Source organism: Crassostrea angulata, chromosome 2 (assembly GCF_025612915.1).
Source record: "Crassostrea angulata isolate pt1a10 chromosome 2, ASM2561291v2, whole genome shotgun sequence".
Lineage (NCBI taxonomy): Eukaryota > Metazoa > Mollusca > Bivalvia > Ostreida > Ostreidae > Magallana > Magallana angulata.
Genome location: NC_069112.1, coordinates 51,293,382 through 51,321,317, shown reverse-complemented (window position 1 = coordinate 51,321,317; position 27,936 = coordinate 51,293,382). Strand labels below are relative to the sequence as shown.

The following is a 27,936-nucleotide window of genomic DNA, read 5'->3' as shown; positions in this document are numbered from 1 at the left end:
TTAAATTTAATTGAATTTTCCATGGCAATCATCAAATATTGTTTTGATCTTTCTTTTTAAATTTTACCCTTTCAGATTAGTTAGTTTTGAAATATTTCTCTTCTAACAGTTTTTACTTTTCTTTTTCTTCCAGTGGACAAGTACAGTCTTTACCTTACGTCATCGGTCGCAAAACGAGGAAACTACATCAACGCAATCCATGTGTCTGTAGGTTTATGTAAATTGAGCAACATAAAAACAAACTATCAATGTCATTAATTTTTACGATAAATTTCAAGACTTAATTTTTTAATTAATGTTTATTCTGTCAGTCCTACCAACAAAATAGGGCGTTTATAGTGACGCATTATCCGACACCAGAGGACGCTGTGGACTTCCTGCGCCTGCTCAATGATCATGAATCTGATACAGTCATATGTATGAATCCATTACATGAAATTCAATCGGTGCGTGCATCTCTCTCAAACAAAGAACATAAATAGAAATGGTGGTAAAAAGAAATAATTATGCTCATTGGAACATAATGAACCAAGTTTTTACTAAATTCTCTCTCTCTCTCTCTCTCTTTCTTTCTCTCTCTCTCTCTCTCTCTCTCTCTCTCTCTCTCTCTCTCTCTCTCTCTCTCTCTCTCTCTGTGCGTGTTGGAATTTCTACCAGAAAAGGGAATATTTGTTATTCTTTTTTGTCATCATATTATTCTGAAATAATCATAACTCAATTTTTCAAAATCTAACAAAACGACTATTCAATACATATCATTTTTCCCTTGAAGTCCAAGACATGGTTACCAGAAATATCGTCCACCAAGGACGTGCCGCCGTTTGTTGTAGAACACGAGTCTGAGAGTGACACCGGGGTCAAGGTCACAACCGTCAACATCATACACGGGAAGGTAATGGTGCACACATGGTAGAACTAAAATATAGGAAAGATCTTATTTCTTTTTTAATTAAATACTGTTTATAATTCAAAACAATTCTGTATTTATTTTGAATTTAGAACTCTTTTGTATAAAGAAATATTGATGCATAAATACCGGTATACTAAATACTTTTCCTCTGTTATTTTTTAAGGAGGCTGGGTGGTCCACAAAAACCGTCAGATCTACCTTAGATTTTAAGATATGATTTGTTAAGCTATAAACTATTATTTAATAAAGAAAAAGCCATATTTTATTTTATTTTTAGCTCACCTGAGCTGAAAGCTCAAGTGAGCTATTCTGATCACATTTTGTCTGTCGTCTGTCTGTCCGTCTGTCCGTCCGTCCGTCCGTAAACTTTTCACATTTTCAACATCTTCTCAAGAACTACTAGGCCAATTTCAAATAAACTTGGCACAAATCATCCTTAGGCAAAGGGGATTCAAGTTGTGAAAATTAAGGGCCATACCCGTTTTCAAGGGGAGATAATTAGAAATTAATGAAAAATTTCGAGAAATTTTCAAAAATCTTCTTCTCAAGAACCAGAAAGCCAGGAAAGCTGAAACTTGTGTGGAAGCATCCTCAGGTAGTGTAGATTCAAAGTTGTGAAATTCATGACCCCCGGGGGTAGGGTGGGGCCACAATGGGGGGTCGACGTTTTACATAGGTATATATAGAGTAAATCTTTAAAAATCTTCTTCTCAGAAACTAAACAGCCAGGAAAGCTGAAACTTGTGTGGAAGCATCCTCAGGTAGTGTAGATTCAAAGTTGTGAAATTCATGACCCCCAGGGGGTAGGGTGGGGCCACAATGGGGGGTCGAAGTTTTACATAGGAATATATAGAGTAAATCTTTAAAAATCTTCTTCTCAGAAACTAAACAGCCAGGAAAGCTGAAACTTGTGTGGAAGCATCCTCAGGTAGTGTAGATTCAAAGTTGTGAAATTCATGACCCCCAGGGGTAGGGTGGGGCCACAATGGGGGGGTTCGAAGTTTTACATAGGTATATATAGAGTTAATCTTTAAAAATCATCTGCTCAGAAACTAAACAGCCAGGAAAGCTGAAACTTGTGTGGAAGCATCCTCAGGTAGTGTAGATTCAAAGTTGTGAAAATCATGATCCCTGGGGGTACGGTGAGGCCCAGTGGGAGGGTGTTAAAATTTTACATAGAAATATATAGAGTAAATCTTTGAAAATCTTCTTCTCAGAAACTAATCAGCCAGGAAAGGTGAAACTGTTGTTGAAGCATCCTCAGGTAGTGTAGATTCAAAGTTGTGAAAATCATGATCCCTGGGGGTAGGGTGGGGCACAATGGGGGGTCGAAGTTTTACATAGGAATATATAGAGTAAATTTAAAAATCTTCTTCTCAGAAACTAATCAGCCAGAAAAGTTGAAACTTGTGTGGAAGTATCCTCAGGTAGTGTAGATTCAAAGTTGTGAAAATCATGATCCTTAGGGGTAGTGTGAGGCCACATGGGGGGGGGGGTGTTAAAGTTTTACATAGGAATATATAAAGTAAATCTTTAAAAATCTTCTTCTCAGAAACTAATCAGCAAGATGATTCTTTATCATTGTTAAAACTTTGGCTCCAGGACAATTCTTCGGCCTCACAAGAAGGTTCAGAGTTTGATGTAGCTAAATATCCCATATATAAACAATTGTAAAGGATCTTTTTGAGAACTGCAATACTCAACATGTGATATGACTATAGAATTGAAGCAGGCAGCTATTTTTTCATTAGAATCTTTTTGTATTACTGTATTGAGTTATTGCCCTTGATTTATTGATTCTTGATTATTTTAATTAATGCATCCACTGTTAACCAATTATTGTGATGATTATTTTTATACAATAATAAATATTCAATGTATATAAGTTGTTCTGCATAAGAAGTTTTGGGTAAGGCCAGATTATTTTGTTTATTTTTGATTTCCAATTTTTAGATACTATGAATTATTTTAGGTTGGCACATATATAGGGACAGTGTCTATTGCATTTCGATGAGCGACTGTTTGGGGTTAAACTTGAACAGGTATGGATAGATTGAATCTGTGAACATCCTTGCTCTATCTAATCTACGTGTTTTCTAACCTTTGATACAAAGTGTACGGTCATTCCTGCCCTGTATCGCATTAATACAAGTGTGCAGTCATATCTGCTTGTATTGGTGGTGGTAGCGGCGGAGCACTAATGTATGGTCATCCATGCTGGTGTTCAGGTCTTTCTAGCGCAAGTGTGCGGCACTCCCTGCTTGCGTTAGGTTGAGCTGTTGGTGCAAGTGTGCGGTCATCCCTGCTTGCGTAAACGTTGGTACCTGGTGAGTTGCGTAGGTGTGCGGTCATCCCTGCCTGCGTAACTTTGAGTCCCTATGTATGTGCAGGAGCGGTGATTAAAGTCTGCTCTTGTAAATATTGGCAGCAATCAGGGCTATCCGAGTTCCAAGGGGGAAAATGGAGTTTATTTATACAGGATCTACATGTATTATTGTACATTGTCCAGATTGTTTGTTTTATGACTCCATGTAGCTGACTTTATCATACCTATTGTTCCTCAGGTGAGCGATGTGGCCCATGGGCCTCTTGTTTTATCTTTTAAATTTGGGTATTTTCCTATAGTTTCATATAAAGCTCTTCTGCTAAAGGAGACCAATATAGTCTTAAAATGGTCGCGACAATCGAGCCCTCTTAACGTAATTCTTACTCTTAGACTTAGTCTTGTTTACCCTTTCTGTAGGAGACGTCTCATCCCGTGACAATTGTAGAGCCGACAGGACCACTGAAATCCAACGGGACGACCAAAGATACGTCGTGTCTCAGAAACTTGGTGTCATATGCTCTCAAACTTGGCGCAGACACCCCAATCACCATTGTCAGCAGGTGGGTTAACCCAGACTAACAAATAACGCTAGCTAACTATCGTCTTTAAAGCTTGAAACGAATCTTAAAGGTGGAAATAACCCAAAAATCCTTCCGCGACATTGAGTATGGTTGCATATACTAGTACATGTATCATGATTTGTAGTTATAATGTATGTACATGTAAAAGTTCTATTCCTTTTGTTAATTGTAAAATTTTAAGCTTCCATGTCACATGTGAATTTATGATTTAGACTGATTCTTTTCATGGAAACAGTTAAATGTAAATTTTTTCAGTGATTTGTTTCATTGTTCCTTCTTTAATACAGAGATGGTGCTTCACTATGCGGTGTTTTCTGTGCTGTGTTTAACTCCATACAACAAATCATTATGGATGACAACATTGACGTGTTTACAACAGTACGACAACTACAGACAAGGAGACCAGAGTTCTGTTCCACACAGGTATATACTAAAATATTCCTTTAAAGAGACGATGTTATGTTATGCATTTTTATATATGACCAAATATTTATAAATATTGTGTATTCTTTCTGTGAGTCTGCTGTCCGTCCAATTTCATTTACAAAGACAAGGTCGCCTTTTTCTGTAATGCAATATGCTTTCAAACATTACATACACAGTGTGCATTGGAAGATGGTCTATAGTGACTTTTAACCAATATCTATAAAAAAAAAATTGTCAAAGTGAAATAGCATAATTGTGTAAAATCCGTGGGTGAAGAATATTTTTCAGTACATGTGTTAAGTTGTTTAATTCAAGGCATCCATACATTACATATTAGTGTGCAGTGTCAAATCCTTTTGCAGAGCATATTAGTTTATCTTATGGAGGTCCAGTAGCGCTTACACTTTCCTCATAGAGTACCCATCGGTAGAGTGTGGACAATGACCTGGAACCATTTTGCATCCGCAGAAAAAAGAAATTTAAAAAAACTGGGTCAACAATTTATTATTATTCATTAGTTTAAAACATCTTATTGGTTTTGAAATATAAAACATATGAATAAAAGATTCAATGAATATATTTAAAAATACTTATTACGAGAGTTTTGCTCAGGTGCTCTGCTATTTGTTTGGGGGGATTTTATCCACTCAGTTACACAATATAAGTAAAAAGCTGTCAAAGAAAATTTTACACACGATCATAATGATTGATAAATCATGGTAAAAGAACAAATTACATGTTGTATTACGTTTACAATTATATTATACTTTACATTTACAGGAGGTAAAGGAACAAATTACATGTTGTATTACGTTTACAATTATAATATTTACATTCTACTGTTTTTTTTTTCCATTTAATTCTATGGTCTTCAAATGCCTCTAAATGCAACAAGTAGTCAAAGGTCAAATTGATGAATTTTATTATGACGTCACAAACGTTGAACGCTGTAAACTGCAACGTCACAAGCGAAAATCAAAGTTCACGCTTGTGGCTGTTACTGTGGCTCTTCCATTAATATTAACTTACCCTTAGGATAAGATAGGAATTTTAAGGTATGAATCACATTTGCAGACAAGGCAAGAAGTTAAAAAATGTAAATATAAGCATTAAATCATGATTTTTTGAAGTATACACTCTCATAACTGCAGCGGTGTGTGCATACAAATTTTCATAACGCGCTAACGCGCGTTACTCAATTTGTATGCACACACCGCTGCAGTTATGAGAGTGTATACTTCAAAAAATCATGATTCAATGCTATATTATACTTTACATTTACAGGAGGTAAAGGAACAAATTACATGTTGTATTACGTTTACAATTATATTATACTTTACATTTACAGGAGGAATATTTGTTGGTGTACAGGGCGCTGTGGGATTACATAGAGACGACCTCAGAGTCTGTCTACTGTAATCAGTAGTCTACAGCGGTCAGAGGACAAACAATTCACGTGTACCAGAGGAGGAGGGGGGGAGATAGAGGATAAACAGTTCACGTGTACCCAAGGAGGAGGGGGGATAGAGGATAAACAGTGCTCGTGTACCCTCATGTGATAGATCTCTATACCACCATGGCGGAATCATAAATCAGTTTCCGCCATATTTGGCATAATAATGTTAGAGGAACTTTGGTGTATTTCCATAGAATAATAACGTTTTCTTTTACATGCACATGTACTTTTTTTTAATTTTTGCCATATTTTATGAGGAAGCTTAGCATTTTTTTAACGCCACTTGAATGAAATCCACTTAATAGATTCTAGATGTAATCATTTGTTTCGATATTTTATATATATTCATTATCAAAGACATGTTATAATTGTTATACTTTAATATTTTTTACACTATTCATAGGTATGTCTTTCTCTTGTAATTATAATAATACTAGTATGTCATGTACTTGTCTGTTCTGGACTCTGAATTAGACATAAATGATCTGTATCTGTACTAGTATTGTCACGCTACTTTTTTTGTGCATTTTTGTGAAATATAAAATATAAGCTTTAAATTCTTGTTTCAGATTCTTGTAATTTCAATTTTACTGCCTGGACCAAATTCATCAGAACTGTTTATACATGTACGTTTGTTCAATAACTTAACTATATTAGTAATATCCATTTCTATGTACTTTCCATTCTAAACTACTATACAGTTGTAAATTGTTATACTTGGTAAGAACCTCGTAAGTTGTAAGAACTTGTGTTCGAACCATTTGTATATGTTTATACAATAAAATATGTTCAAACCAGCTTTAAATGTGTTCACTCCACATAGTAATCAGCTAGTTAAGAGGATTCAGTGTAAAGTGGAGTAACAGTTTAAACAGGAACTGTTTAATTTGCATTGTACTGTATGATACACATTATGTAACGACCGATGCAAAGCTTCATCTACTCTGTGATCATTGGTTACTGCTTTATGGGTAAGGTTCACTTTGGGGGTTTCCCCCATTTAATTCATAAAATTTAATTATCATTTGTTGCACCTCTTGGCTAATGTTCTGTCATTTTGATATAGTATAGTTTATTAGTTTTTATGCACATTTGTATTACTTACCGAATTATGTAAAAGCTTTACAGGAACATGGTCTCGAGTTAATTTTTTTTATTTCTTTTTCAAATTTTATTTTGATCAAGCAATCTTTAAGGGCAATTCAAGAATGTCTTCTGTCGACTTACGCTGACCGATATACTGGGCTCTTGACCGTGTTCCTTTGAATGACTTCATATAATATTTTGACTTAGCATTACTTACATCAGCATTGATTCAGTGAATATCGTTATAATTCAGATTTAATAAAAGGCTTTTTACAAAATATTCTTGTTTACTATATCTGATGTAAACTCTGGGCTGTCATATGCTGGGATAACTGAAACAAATAACGTGTATTATTACCTAATCAAAGGGATTTTGTTGTTTTATTACAAATTAAATATTTGCGTCTATTTTGAACTGCCGGTCAATAGACTGCGATCTATTGGACCGCCGGTCAATAGACTGCGATCTATTGGACCGGCAACGTATTTCATAACGCGGTTATGTTAATGTTACATTCTTTCGATAGTTCTCAGGGAATGAATATTCCTTTACATAGACGCTGTTTTTAGTACTTGGTGAATTATCAAAATAGAGTATCAAATAATCAACAGTTTTAAAGCCTCATATAAGGTAAAAGACTATTTAAAATCTAATGGGTTGAAGACTCCCCCTTCTTTGTGTAAACTAATATTAAATTGAGATGTTGTAATGCATGCAACAGGTTTTGTGCATGTAAAAGATGAAAAAAAAATCTTAGTATATTACATAATGGCACGAAAACCATCTGCAATATGCAAATTGTAAATCCCGAAAACTAAAAAAGGAATTAGGTAATAAAACAATTATTTAATGCTTGAACAGTCAATAGACCAGAATTTTTTTCCTTGGTACAGGGAACAGCTCAGTATGATCTATTGCCCTCGGCCGTTGGCCTCGGGCAATAGATCATACTGAGCTGTTCCCTGCACCTCGGGAAAAATATTCTGGTCTATTGACTGCTCAAGCATTAAATAATTGTATACTAGTGGTTAAGGTATTAGTAAACATTTGAGGGGCGTTAATTAATAAAACCTTTTTTTCTTGGCAATAAGGGCTTAAATAGTCATAGAACAAGGATTCGATATTAAGTGTTTGAGTAATAGTAATTCAAAAAGATATATTCAAATTCAATTTATTTCTACCTATAGAGCAAAATTACAATGGCTACAATATCGAATCAATCAGAACATTTTAACAACAAACAGTATTATGTTTAAAACTGGGAAAGTTGATTCACAATTATGTAATTTTTGTTATAATGAAGAGGAAACAATTTACCACCTGATGTGGAATTGTACAGCATCTTCTTATTAACTTCACAAAATATAGATATTGAACTGAATCAAAATACTTCATGTTTGAAAAACAAAATGGTATCAGTAATACATTTGAAAAATGGCTATCTATAGGCCTATATATTAACTTAAGTACCCCTCTCTCTCAATATCTCAAAAAAAAATTAAGCGTGAGTTTTAAATAATTTAAAGTTTAAAATAGCTGAAAATGGAATCAGTTGTTTCAACTGATACTAAACCGGATTAAATCAATACGGTTTCGATTCATATATTAAGATAACCGAATCGTCGAAACTCTTCTTTCAAAGAAATCTTTACCTTGGTATAAAAGACTAACAACGATGGTCCTCATTCGATTGGCATCTGATGATCCATCTGGATAACACATTTATAACTCATTTAATTCTTACCGAAGCAAAACGGTTAAAAACACACAATGAATCAACTGAGCAAATGTTTAAGCAAAAACTATGGAGTGTCATTTAGGTCACAGTATGGATTGTTAACGCGTTCAGAATTTGTTTTACGTAACAGCACAAGCCAAATACATAATACCCTGCAGTGGAATTTGACACTGAAACTCAGTTCACACCACGGGAAAAGATGTTTACACATCGCTGCTAGTGCACAGTTACCTGGAAGCCGGGATGGAACACCTCACAAACTGCCATCTTTGGGCCAAAGTTTGGCTATTTCTAAGAAATTGACACTTTCACAGATTAACAGTTGCAGACAGTTTTCATCCTCAAGTTTCTTGTTCTGTGAAAGAAAAGATTCCGAGGATAAAAAATCAGCAAATAGTAGTTCCAGCGAGGTAACAGAATCAACAGGCGATGTTGAGGTGAAGCTGACTCAGCGTCAGAGACTTAAGCGGGCAGTGAAAGAATACGGTCCAGTTGTCATCGTTTTCCACATCTGTATAGCGCTGATATCCCTGGGATTTTTCTACTTCTTGGTATCCATGGGAGTTGATGTCATAGGCATTCTTAGAAAATTGGGAGTGTCCGAGAAAATCTTAGAATCGGGACTTGCTACTGGTGCGAGTACATTTGTAGTAGCTTATGCCGTGCACAAGTTGTTTGCTGTTCCCAGAATCGGAATAACACTGACCTGTGCACCAATGGTTGTTCACAAACTTCGAAAACTTGGGGTTTTTAAACCTCCCAAACCCTAAATATCAGTTGTCAGGAATTAAGTCCTTTCTTATAGGTGGATATACGTGAATCAAAGATCTTGAACTTGTTTCTACAAATCTGCCATAATCATCACTTACATGTATTAAGTCTGGATCAATATTGTGATCATATTTTATTTTATGACAAAAATTAAATATGGTAAACATTATAAGAAGTTTTAATATTTATTTAATGTATACAGCTTATGTAACGTTTGATGCAAGTGACTAAAGGCACCTAGAAATTAATACATGTATATACCGGTACATGTATGTACATCATCGTCATGTATTTGTATTTCATTTCTCTGATGGAGACTTTTTATGCTAACAATTAAGGAAATTGAAAAAACAAGCGATTCATAAGGAAAGCATTCATTATACTACAAAAATAAAACTGCCCACTAAAAAATGGAGTTAGATTATATCACACTGGTGATACAGAAACTTACAGCTTTCTGTTTGGTTGGACTTTGTTCAGACACATGGTGCTTTTAATTAAAAATCAATGACTCCATAAGTACATGCTTCTTTTCATGTTTAATATACTGTACATTGTAACTTTCCCTAAAACCCAACTCTCTTTCCCCTACTCAATGGATCTCCAAGCAGTCATTTATATCTCTGTAAACTGGGATTATCCAATCAACAAATACATTGTCTTCATGTCCAGTGCACGTATTGATGTCAGTCCAGTGTGCCGATAGAAACCATGTTGTAGTTATACACGGTCTCATTACTGTATCTGCCCCATCTCCCACTCCCCATTTATTTGCGTAGCCAGTTGCCATATAGAATTTCTTTTTTATTTTATTTTTTTTGGGGGGGGGGGGATCAATTGAAATTCATGATTTGTTAATTATTTTTGTAAATTATTAAATATACATTTTGTCTAAGAATCATAATTTCAATCAATACATTAGAACAGGGAAAATATTTGTTTGCCAGAGGGTCCAATGCCAGGTTTTGGTCATTTTACTAAAATTTTACTATAATAATGTTAATTTGATAAGTAAGGGGGAAAATTTGGATGTTTCACCCTCTGAAATCCCAGCATGGAAAACTAAACCTGGTAAATCAAGCCATCTATGAAAGTATTTCCCTTGCATTCCAAGATTAAATATCTAGCAGTGATATATTAAATCTGCAATATTAGAAACCATTGTTTTTATTCAGGATTAAACATAGACATGTATAGTTTTAAAAGAAGAAAATAAACCAGAGCATTACTGTATTTGGCAAATTCCCTACACACGTGCTAGTAAATATTGCAGAGGAATCCATGGAATCATGTTTTCCAAATGCAAGTACAACCTCTCAGTTTATCAAAGTTAAAGAAATCTTCAAACTTATGACATTATTTATAACATTCTATATGCACTGAACCCTTAACATTATCCAAATACAGTAGTTTCAACATTTGTCTTCATCATGGTCAATTTCTGTGGTAAACATGGTAAAACCCAAAGATAAACAGCATTTTAAGATTCATTTCAATCCACATGAAACCGTGTAAAATATTACCAACAGTAAGTATTAAACAGGGATGTCTTTTCAGAGAAGATTCTATACAAACATGGCTTATATTTTCATTCCTGAGATCTTGTGTACAATTTTCAGGTAGAAAAAAAAATCTATTCTACATCCCTAAAAAGTGGCTAAATCAGTACAAGAAACCTGAATTGCCTCTCACATTCCCTCTGTGATTGATAAAAAAAAGTCTATTAAAAACAATACTCTGTAGCTACAATGTACAATGTTCATAGTGGGGTGTTCTTGTCAGGATGTCATGTGACACGTCACGTGGTGTCCGACTCGTGTGGTTTTTGACACACAAGCTTGACGCTGTGGTATTTATACAGTAGCATGGAGGCTGGATTCTGGGTGTAAGTTGTAGGTATGTCAGCCTCCTCTTTCTGAAACAACAACATGCACTTGTTAATCAATAAGTATCTTCCCCATGTTAATGAAATCTCTACCAGATCCTACTATGTCTATTAAAAATGCTGACTTTCTGCTGTACCTGTATACGAAATCCGACCTTTTTGACCACTTTTTTCACCTCCTCAAAGCTGAGCTCTATGGAAGTCTCATTCTCAATGTCTGCATAGTGATACAATAGAGGACCTGTGGAAAGAGAGGGGGAGGGTGAGCTGTCTCCAAACTACAGAGTAAACAGAGCAATCCATTACACCAATATAATTTTTCAACTACCGTAGTTGCAGTGTTATCAGGTTGTTACCTGTACAATATATCAGCTAGCACCAATGATGTCAGCTTATCCTTACAATATATAAGCGTGCGCCAATGATATCATCTTGTTATCCGAGGTACAATGCATCAGCTACAATGTAGCTTTGCCTATATAACTACAGATATTTTTATATTTATAGCTAGCTACAATGGTACTACATGTATCAGCAAACTACCCTGGTAAATGCGACAACAAAAGCACATATATAATTTAGATTGTTATACTTTCATGTTAAATACTGAAATCTGATTGGTTAAGACGCAGTTAATAATATTTACTATTACCCTCAGCGTTAGCAACGCACTTGGCAACGGGTAACATTAAAAAATGTTACATGCGCGAAAATTATGCGCGTACGGTTCGCTGTAGAATTCACGTTATTCCTATATAAAAGCAGTAAAATTTTCTTAAAATTTTTAAAAAAGACATTCAGTATAACAAAATAAATAGTGCCTGTTTGGGAGGATAACAGTTGAAATTGACACCCCTCGAAAACCATTGGCAACCTCCGCTTCGCGTTGGTTGACAATGGTTTTCTCGGGGTGTCAATTTCAACTGTTACCCTCCCAAACAGGCACTATTTATATACTAGCACAGTGGTGTTACTATAAGCCAAATATACAAGCATAAAGAAATCAATCAGATACTATCACAGTAAAGCAATCAGCCTGGTACAAAGATCTGTGTTAATTACAATGATTCCAACTAGCTAAAATGTTATCAACTTGCTCAATTGTATGTACATGTACTATCAATGTAAACTGTAGTGTGATATATATACTGTAGATTTCTAATTAAACTCGAGGAATAAATATCCATGTAAAATCACTAGAAGCACATCTCACAGATTTTAAAATCTCGCTTTTATTTTTTGTACATATGTAAAATATATGAAACTGTATTAAAATTTGGCGCTAGCGATTTTATATTCTTGCGGTTTGATGCAAAATAGTTGAATCGCGGAATTAAGTAAAATAAGAAATCTACAGTACAATGAATTAACCAATGTACCATTAGTTTTAAATACTTAAGCAATCCACTAGCTGATAAATAGTTACATGTATAAAAATCTATTTTATATCTCAAAACAGTCAGCATCAAATATACAATATTTGGGATTTCAAAAGTGAACACAGACAGGCAACTGTTACTACAGCTAAATGTTAGGTGAAAGTCACTGTCACCAGACCAGTTATTTTCAGCTATATACTACAACAAAACCAATAAAATAGCTCTCTTGCAATATTATCAGTTGCCAAAAAATTACTGTAATATTGCTTTCTCCTGTTGATCATCTTATACTAGGCTAGCTATAAGCACATGATGATATATGCCAGCATTATAACATATTGAAATATGAGTACATGTTACCTTTTATAGTTTCTGGGGTATGACGGCATGTATAATATTTCTCATTGTGAAGTGGATAAAATAATAAGTATTTCTTCTCACATCATTTGTATAACATGTGATTCTCTCTCTCTCTCTCTCTCTCTCTCTCTCTCTCTCTCTCTCTCTCTCTCTATTTCAACTTTGATATATATATATATATACATGTATATGTATACATAACATTACCTAGGTTGACCCAGTATCCCCCTGGCTTCAGTATATCATATATAGTCTCTATGTAGGCTATAACATTGTGTGCTGTATCCAGGAAAAACACAGTCACCACACTGTCAAACGTGTCTGAAAAAATCACACGAACAAATTCCTTTAAATGCACATAAATGTAAACTCTGAATATAATGTATAATATCTCATCGGAATCAAGGCAACCTTATTCAATAATAAGGCTCAATAATATGATACAATGCTTATAATTCTTTCCATAAAGTAGCATTCAATCACAGGGTTGTCTCTAAGACCCGTGGGGCAGGGAATTCCCCCGCATATAATGCCTTAATTACCTGGCTATTATTGCATTTCAAACACAATGTAACTATAAGCAAGACTCCCAGATTCCCTTCTACATTTTAGAGACAACCCTGCTGAATCACAAAACTACCTGGGGTTTGATACACTTCCAGAAAATCTCCAGCAGCCATTGAAAAATCTGAAGTAGAGGGCAGGTCACTAGGGTTTACATCAGGGAATTGTACTGGTTGTGTTTGGTCAGCTGTCATTTTGTTGTTTGTCCATTGGTGTATCCATGGATACAGGGTGAAAGAATTTACCTCTGTGCACCTGTTTGGGCATAAATCATCTTTAATTACCGGTATACTTAACTAAATGTTTATACATACATGTATGTCAGAAATGTCAGCTTCTTTATGTTGAGTACTTACAAAACTGATACAAATATACACTTGAAATGGGTTAAAAGCTTACATCTCTTTATTAATCATTTTAATAATAAATATCTATGAGCAATTAAAACAATAAAAAGTGCTGTTGCATGTTAGGGTCCTCGACACCCTGTGACTAACTTTTTATGACATGGCAATTTCAACCCTTGTGAAACTGTTTATATCGACTAATTTTGGTGTTTTCTCTGTAGAGCAATGTTTATAGTTTCAGTTTACTGACCCACAGGCATTGAGTTCGAATACAACAGATACTTTAATTTTTATCAATAGCGATTAATTTTTAAAAACTGACCCCCCCCCCCAATTGAACTTCTGTCATATCAAGTGGAATTCCTTATCTCTAAGGAATATAGGAGTTTGGGTGTGTATGGACCTTAAGTTCAAGGAATGTTATAAAAATTCATAAATTTAAGTTCAGTCAAAGCCTGCCCTATGCTATGTAAGCTGAATTTATAATAATCTCTCTTTATCCTTACTTGTTTAGAACAAAGTTGGAGGCCAGCAACATAAACAGACTCCACTCGTTTCCTTGACACCTGAAGCCACAGGACGCAAACTCAAAGGCCAGTCTCCCCAGGCCCGCCCCAGGAACCAGTATACTCACACCAGACCTGTCCCTGTAACAAACATGGCATAAAAACTTTGACTTTTAAAAACCAAGTTCTTGAATTTTCCAAACATTTACTTAACCAAATATCTTTATAAACATTCAACTAAAGCTAATTTGTTTAACCTACTAGGTATGGAAGATTTATATTTTCAATAAAACAAAGCAATTTATGAAGTGTACCTGTCCTTAAAGATTTCCTTGACCTCAGACAAGACAGGGTCGTAACACTCTCTCCTCTCTTGTTCCCCACTAGCACTCCAGTCTCTCACGAACTGTTTTAGGGTTGTCTTGACCTTGTCCATATCAAAGTTTGTAGGTGGCATTTGCTTCAAGTTTTCTTCTGGCTGAAAAAAGCATGACCTAATGTATGTCAAAAAATTTACTATTAATCGGTAAGTATCATCACATGAACATTTTTCACATAAAAAGATCACTCACACAATTTCATCACATGAAAGAGACATGTTAGAACCATTTTAACAAGAGCTTGGACTTTTGGTAGTTGTGACAAACAGCAATGTGACATATAGGCCTGTCTATTTCATTGCTGGCCACTCAGCCATGGCTCTTTGAATCAACACGATTTGTCAGGCTTTTAAGCTAAGACTACAAACAGTGCATATTTCGCTTGAAATCGTGTCATTTTTAACTTGTTTTGACGCAAAAAATAGATAGTTACATCCTTCTGAAAGTCCAAGGCCTTGTTAAAATGGTTCTAATCCCAGGTAGTGTCGAAACACAAAAATGTAATGCACATAAATTTCTCATCAGGTTTTCACATGACTCAGACTGTACATGTATGTACTCTTTTATTTTATCCCATCTAATTTTATCCTGGACAGGCCCTATCTCACCATTCAAGACAACAAAAATAAGAAAGTGAAACAAAAACAATGCATAAACTTAAAAGCAAAGCACCCTCCAGTGTGCTATTTAATGTATTTTTATAACATTCAAACCTTGTCATCGGCTTCGTGAGTTTTGTTCTCAAAGATGTACTCTGCATCTTTAATGATAAGGCGGATTATTTCATAATTGTGGGTGATACAGGTTTGTATAGTTTTTAAATTGTCGAGGAAACGTGGAATGAGTTCCTGGTGTTGCTGTGGGAGACTGTTGAACGACTTCTCCGCGTTGTAAACTCTCCGCATCGAGAAACTCCTGTGAACAAAGATGTGTGAACAGCTATGTCGGGTTGACTCTAAAATAATCAAAAGAATGGTATGCGAATAATCCTACGCTTAGAGAAATAACTATATATAACCTGTAGAACTTGAAGGCGTTAATAATCCTGATAAAATGCTCCCTTTCCGCTTGATCATCATCTTTCTTCCCGATGTCGTTCACATCGTCCGCCATGCTGCCTGTTTTCTTAGTATTTCGAACCCGACTGGTTTATAATTTTTCCTCGTTCCGGTATTACGAAGAATATATGCATGATATACCCGGGTTGAAAATTGACCCGACGGTCATTTTTCAGCGTTAGATGTTGACCCCCGGGTCAATTTTAACGTTGAAACCTGAGACCAAAAGTCGTGAAATTAATATACCCGAGGTCATTTTTCAACAGCTTGAAAAAGAATGAAAATTGACTCTGTTGAAAATTGACACCAAGTTCAGAGTTTTATAATGTTTTTGAAATGAACTGGATTTTGCTCTTTGTGGACTGGTTAAAATGTACCTGTATATATACCTAATAGTTTTACTTTTAAAATTTTAATTCTGTCATACTGTCATATATGCTTTATTTTATGACTTGTTGATTTGGATCAATAACAATTAATCGTTTAATATTAAGACTAAAAACTTGGTATCCATTTATAAAACTATTTAACTAAAGATGTAACTAAAGCTATAAGAAGATGACCTTTTGCTTCTGAATGGGACGGACGAGTCGGGCTGGCAATTTTTTGGGGACATAGATATCATAATAATATTTTACATTAAATTTGCTTAAAGTACATGTGGAATGATTAGAAACACGTGTACAGATTCATTCATAAGATTATTTTCCCTGGTCAGTAGATAGAGAATTCTTAAGAGATGAACTAGGGGTCATGTGTACATCATCAAGGGAATTGTATTGCTGATATATGATAAGAAACACGGATATAAAATACGATATAAACTGACCACGGTGCGTCGGAGTAAGTGAACGCGTTGTGAGATGAACATATAAGGGTACGGAGGTTGAGGTGACGTAGGTTAGGGCATATGGACGGCGGAGGTAGGACTTTTGGATTAGTGGTAAACCGAAGTCTTGTCTGCGTTGTTCTATATTCAGAGCTTGGGTAAAGAATTTACACTCCAGAGCGGGTAGGACGCCACTCCCCATAGCGGTGAGCAGTCCAGATTCCTTCGGTTAAACAGCGATTTCAAGATCCCGTACATTATGACAATTTTACCCCAGTAACACCAAGAATTGTCATAATATAGATCTAGAACTGAATTTTATTCCCTCGTGGGACAGAATTTAAAGGTCACCAAGGACATATTAATTATAAGTCTTTATAATGTCAGAATGTTTTTGTATCTTAAAGAAAATAGTTTATTTGTTTGCAAGTGTACTTAGAGCAGAATAAAATAATGTCTCAAAAACTGACATCAACCCTGCTCTTCCCTTTCTAAAATAAACTTGTCAAAATCTCTGATAAATATGTCCAACATATTGGCCGTTAACGTGACTTAGCTTTTAAAATTCGATCCACAGGCACCTGACAATGTATATTTTTAAGTAATAGAAAATATACACACTCTGCCTAATAATACAGTGTATTTAACTATTATCTGGTAAAGGATTTAAACATTTTTTTACTATTAGAAAAATATATATAACCAGGCTCATGTGTTAATTTATTTTAGAAGTCAGGTTACATGTATTTCCCTAACAAAAAAAAATAAATGAACAATTGTTATATTTTTTTATGAAAAGTCGTCAACAGTTTTTATTCGACATAACATTATTTTTTTTTTAAGGACCATCTAACTTTCTGCATATGCATAGTTTTGTAACGGCATTTAATTATTTCATTATGTTTGTGTATATTTGTTCACATAACATTGCTTCCTTGTGAGCAATGTCCAAGTATTACGTAATGGTCAAAACGCATTGCTCCTCGCGAGCAAATGGCATATATATATATATATATATATATATATATATATATATATATATATATATATATATATATATATATATAGGGGAACGATTTTATTGAGTGTATCAGTCAGTTTTTGTGTGTAAAAGAGGATCGTTTATGTTTACTTCATTTTGAATTTATAATTACTGTATTATTTTACTGTGGATATTCAACTGTGATTGTCACTGAATAAACTTTAAACTTTACTCCTGGCGAATTATTTTAATAGGACACGTTTAGTAAAAATGAGATTTACTGGGAGTTATTTCCCTTAGACCCTTGGACGAGAATTGCACTTCAATTGATCTTCATGATTTTGATCATGAGTTTTTTAAGTTCAATAACTACATGTACGTTTGAAACCCAGTCACCTGCGTTATATATATTTCTCATGATAAAAAATAGGGGGCCTATATACCCTCTACAATTATTATATATATAGGCTTATTAGGCATCTCAGATAGGAAATTCCACCACATACTCTGACCCCTCCGCTTGATCCGCCTCTTCATTTTCTTGTACGATTTTTTTTATTATAAAAACCCAATTTCCCTTTCATTGACGAAATAATTCTGGTTAATAAACTCCTGTTAAGTTTTTATGATCCAGCGCCTGTAAAAGCCCCTCAGCTACCCAACCAACCAACGGTGGGTGCATCATTTACCTAAAAAGACTAAGAAGAAAACTAAAAATTTGTAAGGAAGTATGCTAGTCATTTTGAAGGAAAAAATAATTTTCGATTCTTTCTTAAATTGAATATACAGTTATAAATTCCTTTGATATATATTATGAAATGATTAAAAACCTTTTAGTTTTTAAAAAGGAAAAGTTTATGAAACATTACTGTTATACTGTTATTTTTTGAGACAACTGCAAATTCAACATGTTTTTGTCGTCATATTTCATGAACTTAGTGTGACAACATAAGAATTTTAATGAAGAAAAGTAAAATATCAAGAAAACAGGATGAAAACTTAATAAGCTAGTCTATATAAGCTTGATCCTACTTACGCACTCAAAGCAGCCATGTTTGTTCGGAAGCCTTTGCAACCCATCGCAAACCATCAAAAAAATATTTTTCAAATGAAGACTTGGCACGGCGGCAAATTTTCAATTTTTTATTATTATTTTTTTTTTTCTTCGGAAAAAGCATGGGATTTGATAAAACATAATCGTAAATGATGAAAAAAGTTTTAAAACATGAAACATTCTCTTAAAAAGTATGGTTTTTATTAAGTTAAGCATTGTCCACCTAAAGGGTATGCTTCGTATTTGTAAAAAAACATACATTCAACATGTTAAATAATATGTTTCATTATGACCTTTAATTAACAATAAACACAAAAAGTATTTCCATGAATTAATTGTGTTTAGTTATTGCAAAAGAATGGTAAGCAAATTTATCAATACTAATCGCAACGTTAATTATTGTTTTAAAAATCAGACAGACACTTTTTTGTCCGCCTTTTTGATGTCTGCCTTAAGGTTTTTCTCATATACTTGATGTGCACATGATATATATATATATATATATATATATATATATATATATATATATATATATATATATATATATATATATATATATATATATATATATCACTAAAAAAACCAACAACACTCGTAATCTTTAGTGTCTCGGATCAAAAGATACACGGTAATAAGATGAGAGTTAAAAAAAGAACTAAATATAGCCAACGACACAAACAGAAAAGTAAATTATTGTCAAATTTTTCGAACTCGTTCCTTCATCAGGACAATATATATAATACAAAACCAGACCAGTGTTTGTACTCTTAAACTCTTGATTGTTAGAATGCTCAAAATGTTTCATACGCAATAATTCAGCAGGCTTGGGGTAATGCTAAATGTAATGGTAATGCATTGCAATGCATTACATGTTTTCAAAGTAATGCTAGTAATGTGTAATGCCACAAAATTAGCATTACAAGTAATGGTAATGTAATTCATTACTTTCCAAAATCTAGTGTAATGCTGGCATTACATGGCATTACTTTGCATTACTATGCTTATTTATGCATGTTCACTTTAAAATATGTGATAAATAAATGATTAGCTGAAATTGTATTTGATTAAAATTATTTAAAAAAAGAAAAAAATAATTCTTGAGATATAATGTTTTAGTTGTATTATAAAAATGTTTTTTAAATAAAGTTCATTTTTAAATTCTTAATATTACTAGATATAACAACACAATTCCATAACATTTTTAATAGTGTTGTTATTAAGAGTTTAAAATCATTTAATTTACTCTAATTAGTTTTCACTTCATTAAAGAATGTGTCAACAACATACACTATGCCCCCAGGATACTCTAAGTATCAAAATAATCTATTGTTATAAGAAGCGCTACACCCCAATCCCCTTCCCTTGGCTATGTCCCAATAAAATAGAGGACAGACACGCACCTTTAATTTAAAAACAAAATGAATGCACTGTCCATCCATGATGAAAATCAAAATCACTTCCAAAATTATAATATATAAATTATTATTATAACCCATTTGAAAATAATTTCTCTCTCTCTCTCTCTCTCTCTCTCTCTCTCTCTCTCTCTCTCTCTCTCTCTCTCTCTCTCTCTCTCTCTCTCTCTCTCTGTTGTATATAAAGAACATTGGTTTGCACCGATAGAAAATACAAGATTCATGTAATTTTCTATTATTGCACTTAATATATATCCTAAGATAAAGATTGCCCCAAAATATTTTTCAGTCCCAGCTTCCACTGCTCCTGTAGAACGTTTATTTAGTATAGCTGGGAAGATTTTCAAACCTAACAGGATGCAGTTAAAAGATGTACCCTTTGAAACTTTGATCATAAAGTGTAACAGCAATCTTTTGTCTTAAAGTGTCCTCAGTATAAAGAAATCCGATTAAAAAATATTAAGAAATATTACTGGGAAAACCCTCTGTTTATAAATTAATACAATTAAGTGTCCAAAATTATAATTATTTGTGTAATCTGGGGAAATATCTCTGTTTAGCTTTAAATAACCGCAATGTTATTCCATAATTTGTTTTTTGTTATGCATGTTCTTCTGTGTCTCTTTTTATATCTGACATTATACCATGTCAAATGTCTATAAATATCTATTTACTTTTGTAAGATGTTGTTCATAATGCCACAAGATGATTATATATTGAGCAAATGAAGACTGAATCTTGTATAGTCATTGAATTTGAACCTGATACTGAACATGAACCTGTAGATATGTTAAAGAGTGTTTTATATATGAAACATTTACAAAAACTCTTATTTAGTTTAACTTTTTTAAAACAAAGTAATGGTAATGCATTACTTTACTCAAGTAACGGTAATGTAATGCATTACTTCAATAAAATCAAGTAATGGTAATGGTAATTTAATGCCCAAATTCATGAAGTAATGGTAATGTAATGCATTACTTTACAATGTAATTCGCCCCATGCATATTGTGCATCAATACTGATGTCATGTCGGTTTGGCTTTGTTGATACTTATAACTAATTGAACTTAGCTTAGCCTCTCTTCAAAAAGATATGATCTTGTGAATTTACATTCCAAACAATTAAAACAAAAAGAGAACACTGAATATCGAAATTTACCTATATGGAGGACACCACACTATAACTCCACAAATATTATTATGGATAACATAGGTTCTAAAAAGTACAAATTGAATATCTTTAGCATTAATAATGGCCTTAAAGAGGACATCGTCTGTATACTTTAACAGAACAGACATACAATATGGACAAGGATAAGAACTTTACTTTCTAAAAATTGTCTTGCTTATCGACCGTGTTTAAAGGAAATAAGGGAAATTGGGCGTCAATTACGTAAAAAGCCTGATAAGACAAACATAATGTGATTGGTGTGTTGAATATCCAATCACAGACGAAAAACGAAATTGCAGACATTCGACCCATTTTATGTAGATAATACTACTATACATAAATACAACGTTTAACTATAGTTTTCATTCGTCTCTGTGAGGCAATCATGCAGGTTTTTATTGCGTATATTTTGACTGCAGGTATTTTTTTTGAAAATTTTACGATCTTTATTTGAGAGCAAAACACTTTTTTCCCCCAAAACTTCTAGTTCTAATTCGTTTCAGATGGAAACAAACCAAACAAATGTTGAAAGAACATTAGTGGTTGGTAGAGACATGCGACAAAACACTGACTTGTATTTGAAGGTTGTGCTTTGCTTTGCGTGAGTGATGGTTGTGTGGATAAGCTTCCGGACTGCGCTGATTTTACATTAAATGCCTGTAAGGCCCCTTTTGTGAATTGGGCCCACGCAAACTGTCCAGCATTTTGTGTATTTTGCCGTGAGTAAATATTTCCCCAAAAAATATATACTAGTATGTACTCAGTATATTGAATCATTGATTTCTTGGTTAGAAATTAGTGTTTTTAATACATTTTTCACTAAACATAAATAAAATATAGACACTAAATATAATAAAGTTAGAGGACTTTTCCATATTAAGCCACAAAAAAAGTTGATACCATATAGTGATAATTTCAAGGTATCTACAAATATATGACAAAGAATAAATTGATCAATAATATTTTATTATATGCATTTATCTCTCGTACAATAGCATAATTCATATAAACAAAAAAAAATTGATGCAATGCATTAAATTGGCAGTAATGCTTTCAAAACAATTCAAACAGAATTAAAATTTGAAAATCATTAAGGAAACACGCGTCTTAATGCAGAATTGACTTCTATCCTCCCCACTTAGGAAGTACAACATAATTGTTAAATCAATCCATAGTTATACATGATTTAATTTTTTTTTTATGTTTTGAGGTAATTGTTTATAAACACGTTATATATATGTTGATATTGTTTATAAACACTGCATACCTCCATGTACTTCCTACCACAAACCTACAGCCGATTAGTGATAGAACGTTAGATAAGTCGAAAATTACCTTTTATGATTATCTGTCTTAACCAGGTAGAGAATGTCAAAATAAAAGGACAGATTGTCGTGAATATGGACAACAAATGTGCCAAGCACCATACACATCATGGGCCAAAAAAAATTGTGAAGAATATTGTGGATTTTGTGGAAGAGGTAAAAGTTCAAAATAATTTTTATATAAAAAAAATATTTAATTTAGAGTGTGCATCTTAATGTTTCCAATTTTAAATTTATAAGAGAAAATAATTAAAAATCTATATTTTTTATAATTATAATAATAATTTAATAACTTATGTTTCAAATTTTAGATTGGAAATGCGTTTATAGTCCTTGGTTTGATTTGACACCTTGCCCAAAAACTTGTAATAACGATGGGAAACTTCAAGTGAGAAAGTACACCTTAGTCCCTCATGACACTCCTCTAGCAGATAATTGTGATAAAAGTTTATTACGGAGGAAGAAATGTAACAACAGTCATTGTAAGTGATATCAAGCTCATGTAGAATGGGGCCACAATTTATTTTTACTGTTTCGCAATTATCTCCCTTAATACATTGAATCGCTTTCCATAAGCCTGCTTTGTACCAAGTTTAGTAAAAATTGTCCAAGTGGCACAAGAACGCATAGTGTAATATCGAAAATTTATCCAATGAGTGATATCCATTGTATGCTGAGATAAACATGTGATAAAATATCATACAGTACAGTATCATATCTTGATACAATGTCATATCATGATACAATACCATATTATGCAACAATATCATATTGTATTATAATGGTCTCGTGATGGTGATGCCTCGTCTCGGTATTTTTTTTTACCTATGTTTTTTATATATTCATACCTTTTTTTCTTTTTTTAAGGCACAACGCCCACTTTAACCACAACTCTTGTGCACGATCCTTTAGTTGACGTAAATCTGGCTCCTATAGTTGCTGGTATTGCTACTGGTGTTGGCGCTGGTGTTGTAGGGGCTGCAGCCTCAGTAGAAACAGGCGTAGGCGCTGGTGTTGCAGGGGCAGCCTCTATTGAGGCAGGGGTAGGCGCTGGTGTTGCAGGGGCAGCCTCAATCGAAGCTGGTATAGGCGCTGGTGTTGCAGGGGCAGCCTCAATCGAAGCAGGCATTGGCGCTGGTATTGCGGGGGCAACTGCAATAGAAGCAGGCGTTGCGGGAGTAGCAGCTGTAGAGGCAGGTGTTGCAGCCAGTGCTACCATTTTAGAATTTCTCCCTCTTTTATTAGGATTTTTCGGGAAAAGAAACGTTAACGAACAAACTAGGGCATTAGAAAATCTAGTGTTAGCTAATCTGGAGAATCAAAGTATTAAATAAAATAATTTTTGTTAATAAATTAAACACAATGTTTATTTTTATTTTTTTTGTTTATTCAAGGAAGGGGTGTGTCATGTTTCAAAGTTTAAATATTCAATGTAAATCTAATTTTGGTTTATCTCCTCTCAAGGTAAGACGGAGGAAGTGGGGGCTTGTTAATTAGGCGGAAAAACTCATGACTAAAATTAAAGCTGCCGTGTGATACATTCAAACTTGTTTGTTTAACTAGACAGCAGACGTTCTCTGAGGAAAAAAATGTTCTTTATTATCAATCTTAAACAAATATTTATCTCATAATATTTGGTTTAAAATAGAGCTATATAGTTGCTCTTTTATGACCAGTCTTAAGCTTGTTTTTTAAAAAGCATTGTTACATGAGTTTTGAGCCATTTTCTAATGCAATTTTAGGGGCAAAATGCAATTTTTGAAGTTTGGACACTATACAAACTAAAACGGCGGGTGCTATCGAAAAAAGCATTATCAGAATATTAGCCTGTTATCTAAGCTTTAAATTGATATTCGCAAAAGTTTCTATATAATTCATTTCACTAGCTGTTGAAAAATGATACGTTCGAAGTCCGTTGTCCTTGCCACAATGATCAATTAAAAAGTTGTATGATGATACATTCAAAAGTAATTATGACTAAACGTTTAATGAAATAGTTCTGTTTTATAATTAAGTATTAATTTTCGGTGTTTTTGACAAATAGCACACAAATACTATAGCGTTTCAAAAGAAAATTAAACGTTTAATACACCTTTAATCACCGTATTAATTGAACGACAAATTTATATTTAAACAATAATATGCTTTCGTTGGAGATTGATCGGGGATATGAAGGTGGCGACATTGCAGAGAATATACCTAGCACGCGTTAGTGGTTATGAATTTTTTTTCTGCGATAATCGCTAACTTCATAATCTGCATGAATTATTTAAGAAAGAATTTTGTTAATTTTGTTAATATTTACATCATTCTTTTAACAAATTAATAAAATGATCGTGAAAAGTAAGAGTATCACTATGAGTGTACAATCAATTTCCGTAAGAAATAGAGGGAATCATACTTGGTGGATGTAAAATATTATACAACAAGTGAAAAGCTGTCAATGTGACAGCAAACCGGGTTTTCTTTTATGTAAACTGTATCCATAATCCATGTCAACCCTTATCCAGTGAAATGGAGTACCCTACATGTATATGCAACATTTTGCCAAAAAATGACTAAGTTCAAAAGCTAGTATTTTTTTTTATGAATTATCGGAAATCAAAATCCTAGCAATATGCACACCTCTGATATATGTACAATTGATCTGCAAAAGAACAACTTCCTATCTTGAGAACTGTAGGAGGAGTTATCCGTACAATGAGGGTACCATATATGCAATATTTTGCCAAAAAATGACTAAGTTCAAAAGCTGGTATTTTTTTCATAAATTATCGGAAATCAAAATCCTAGCAATATGCACACCTCTGATATATGTACAATTGATCTGCAAAAGAACAACTTCCTATCTTGAGAACTGTAGGAGGAGTTATCCGTACAATGAGGGTACCCTTTTGGCAGCCGCCCGCCCGCCCGCCCGCCATTTTCACCATTTTAATAACCGGATTTTTCCGTTGGAAAACCCGGTTAATAAAAGCAACACAAATACTTCTCAATAACCTGATTAATGTATGCATTCTTTCTTTAGTTAACAAAGCTATAAACGTACTGAGTACAATGAACTGGTGTATTTTTACTTGTTTAATTGATTTAGAGTCTAACAAAGGTGGAATAACACACCTCGATAAAGTCACTCAAATTAACATTGAGTTATTTGATTATAAAAGAAATATTGATAAATAAAGTGGACCTAAGCAAAACATTTGCGGTTTGGGGAATAAAAAATGAATATCTTAAAAATTCAAATAAGTAAGCAACAACAAAAACCCCTGCAGGGTTTTGACTCGGGGTGTACGGATCAAAAGCCCGAAACTTTAAAAATACGAAATATTGTTTCGTTCAAAGGTCAACCTTTCTGTGATGATATGTCACTCCACTTTAATTCCAGATCCTAATTTTAAAAGCAAATTAAAAAAAGCTTGTGGCAAATTTGACAATTGTTTTATGTTGATTTGAATAATGCAAATTTAATGTCTGGAAAAACTAGTACCTTCTCATGTACAGATTTACTAAGATGTCATAATTATTAAATCTAAATAAAATCAGATTCTCTGTCCGCTCCTTATTTTTCTATTGTCTACGGAAGCCCTGGGAGGACATTGACTTACTTCTTAATTGTTATGAGCCCTGGAAGGACATATTGACTTATTTCTTAATTGTTATGACTTATTTTTTTAGGACAAACATGTAACTATTATTTGATAAAAAAAATTTGAATTTCGAGCAATGAATAACACGTGGCGTTGGTGTACCGCTCAACATGGACACTGATACCAACACTAGTTCCAGCAAAGAAGATTACTTTTTATTGATATAAAGAATTTTTTTTTATAAATGCACCCGAGATCGAAGTAATTTTATAGGGTGACATATATGGTTTTGATATTTCAATCCGTAATTCTGTCACTGTCATGTGCCAACAAACTTTACCTTTATTTTAGAATAAATACAGTAAACTTTTGTATGAGAACTGAAATATTTTTTATACTACACCGGTCCGGTCTTCATTTTTACTCATTTTGAGGGCAGAAAAATATTCTCTACGCGTACATAGATTTAAATGGGTAAAATTCAATTTTTTTTTATTAAACTTTAACCTCGGGATTGGTATTGCCGTACATATGTGAATACAGTCTAGTATTGTCTTTGGTATTGACTTGTTTATATATATAGATGGCTTCTTTCTGGGACACTTTGTTAAATTCAAATTCATCTTAATATTATTCTTTCAAATTGTTAAAAATCTGAATTTGCTGACTTTCTGAGGGTAAAAAAGCAGTAACTGCTCTACATTCAGGATCTTGTCTAGCTTATAAATCAGCTGATATATAAAAAAAAAACAACTGCTCATGATGTATTAGGATAATTCTTTTTACTTGTATATGCATTTATTTTACAAAATCTTGAATAATAATTTACACTGACTAACAGTTATTCATTTGAATATTTTGAAAAGTTCTTAAACAAGGATAAAAAATATTAGAAAGTCAAAAGATAAAAAAAAAAACAGAACATTTTATACCCAAGAAAAGGGGTTATCATACATGAATATTTTTTAAGCGTTATTTTTAAACTTTGCATGCATGTATCTAGAAGGTTGAAGATCCAGAAAACAGTTTAAGATTATAAGTTACCCTCACTTTTGAAAAATTTAAAAATATCAAATTTGCATAGTAAATTAACTAAAAAATATATTAGACTCCAAGCCAACCTCCAGTAAAAAATTGTTCCAGGCATAATTTTGGGTAAAACTGTAATGGGCTGTACTTTCAAAAAATAGATACTTTTACTATGCATACATTTACTAGTTGGCTCGTACAGGAAAGATGCTTTTTTTTTTATCCAAATGAGATGTATTTGAAAATTGATTCTAAACATAAAAAACCAAAATAAAACATGCATTATTACTTAAACATATTTATTCTAAGATACAAAATACATATGCCAATATCTATAACTTTTCAGACAGCCATTCAATTAAATTGAAATACTTATTAACTTGGACTGTCATCACACGTTTAGGTATAAAGACCTTCTATACCAGGAGTATCTAGGTTCAAGTTGAAACACATGCTTATATCAGTTAATAGTAAACTGGCAAAGCAAGTCTTAATTAAATATTTGGATTTCTAATCATGATATTGGAGCTGATTGTCGTAGAGATGAAAAATTAAAATGAAATTAGAAATAACTAGAAAATAACAAGTAAAACAAATAAGTATTAAGAATTAATAAATAACCAGTAAATAATAAGTAATAACAAATAAGAAATAAAATTTAACAATTAACAAGCAAGTATTAAGTAATAGATAGTAAGTATTAAGAATTAATAAATAACTAGTAAGTATTAAAAAACAACAAGTAAGTAATAAGTACAAGCAAGA

The 27,936-nt window shown here is 33.2% G+C and overlaps 4 protein-coding genes across 8 annotated transcripts in view; 3 read left to right on the top strand and 1 right to left on the bottom strand.

Annotated features, from left to right (window-relative positions):
* Positions 1-6,498, top strand: part of LOC128173184 (receptor-type tyrosine-protein phosphatase epsilon-like) — a 63,903-nt gene extending 57,405 nt beyond the window's left edge. For both annotated transcript variants that reach the window (XM_052838903.1, XM_052838904.1), the window contains exons 17-22: positions 134-207; positions 312-446; positions 773-892; positions 3,654-3,796; positions 4,105-4,240; positions 5,592-6,498. In XM_052838903.1, the coding sequence (XP_052694863.1) occupies positions 134-207; positions 312-446; positions 773-892; positions 3,654-3,796; positions 4,105-4,240; positions 5,592-5,669 (686 nt within the window). In that variant the 3' untranslated portion in view covers positions 5,670-6,498. The remainder of the gene's footprint in view (positions 1-133; positions 208-311; positions 447-772; positions 893-3,653; positions 3,797-4,104; positions 4,241-5,591) is intronic.
* Positions 6,499-8,441: 1,943 nt separating this feature from the next.
* LOC128173196 (protein FAM210B, mitochondrial-like) lies at positions 8,442-10,320 on the top strand. The gene has a single exon (XM_052838923.1). It carries the CDS (start codon positions 8,557-8,559, stop codon positions 9,292-9,294), a length of 738 nt encoding a protein of 245 aa, XP_052694883.1. The 5' UTR covers positions 8,442-8,556; the 3' UTR covers positions 9,295-10,320.
* Positions 10,321-10,444: 124 nt separating this feature from the next.
* LOC128173191 (carnosine N-methyltransferase-like) lies at positions 10,445-15,878 on the bottom strand. Its single transcript, XM_052838915.1, has 8 exons — positions 15,735-15,878; positions 15,430-15,631; positions 14,651-14,814; positions 14,337-14,477; positions 13,560-13,738; positions 13,127-13,240; positions 11,318-11,421; positions 10,445-11,210 (listed from the first exon to the last, which is right to left on the bottom strand). Exons 1-8 carry the CDS (start codon positions 15,827-15,829, stop codon positions 11,094-11,096), a joined length of 1,116 nt encoding a protein of 371 aa, XP_052694875.1. The 5' UTR covers positions 15,830-15,878; the 3' UTR covers positions 10,445-11,093.
* A 5,634-nt stretch (positions 15,879-21,512) lies between these two features.
* Positions 21,513-23,919, top strand: LOC128173192 (uncharacterized). 4 transcript variants are annotated; one of them, XM_052838919.1, is made up of 7 exons: positions 21,513-21,646; positions 21,812-21,946; positions 22,589-22,708; positions 22,864-23,034; positions 23,420-23,506; positions 23,552-23,635; positions 23,678-23,919. In XM_052838919.1, exons 1-7 carry the CDS (start codon positions 21,613-21,615, stop codon positions 23,884-23,886), a joined length of 840 nt encoding a protein of 279 aa, XP_052694879.1. In that variant the 5' UTR covers positions 21,513-21,612; the 3' UTR covers positions 23,887-23,919. The 4 variants fall into 4 exon arrangements, with proteins under 4 accessions (XP_052694879.1, XP_052694878.1, XP_052694877.1 ...); XM_052838918.1 differs by having other exon boundaries at positions 23,552-23,919; XM_052838917.1 differs by having other exon boundaries at positions 23,420-23,635.
* The last annotated feature ends 4,017 nt before the right edge of the window (positions 23,920-27,936 follow it).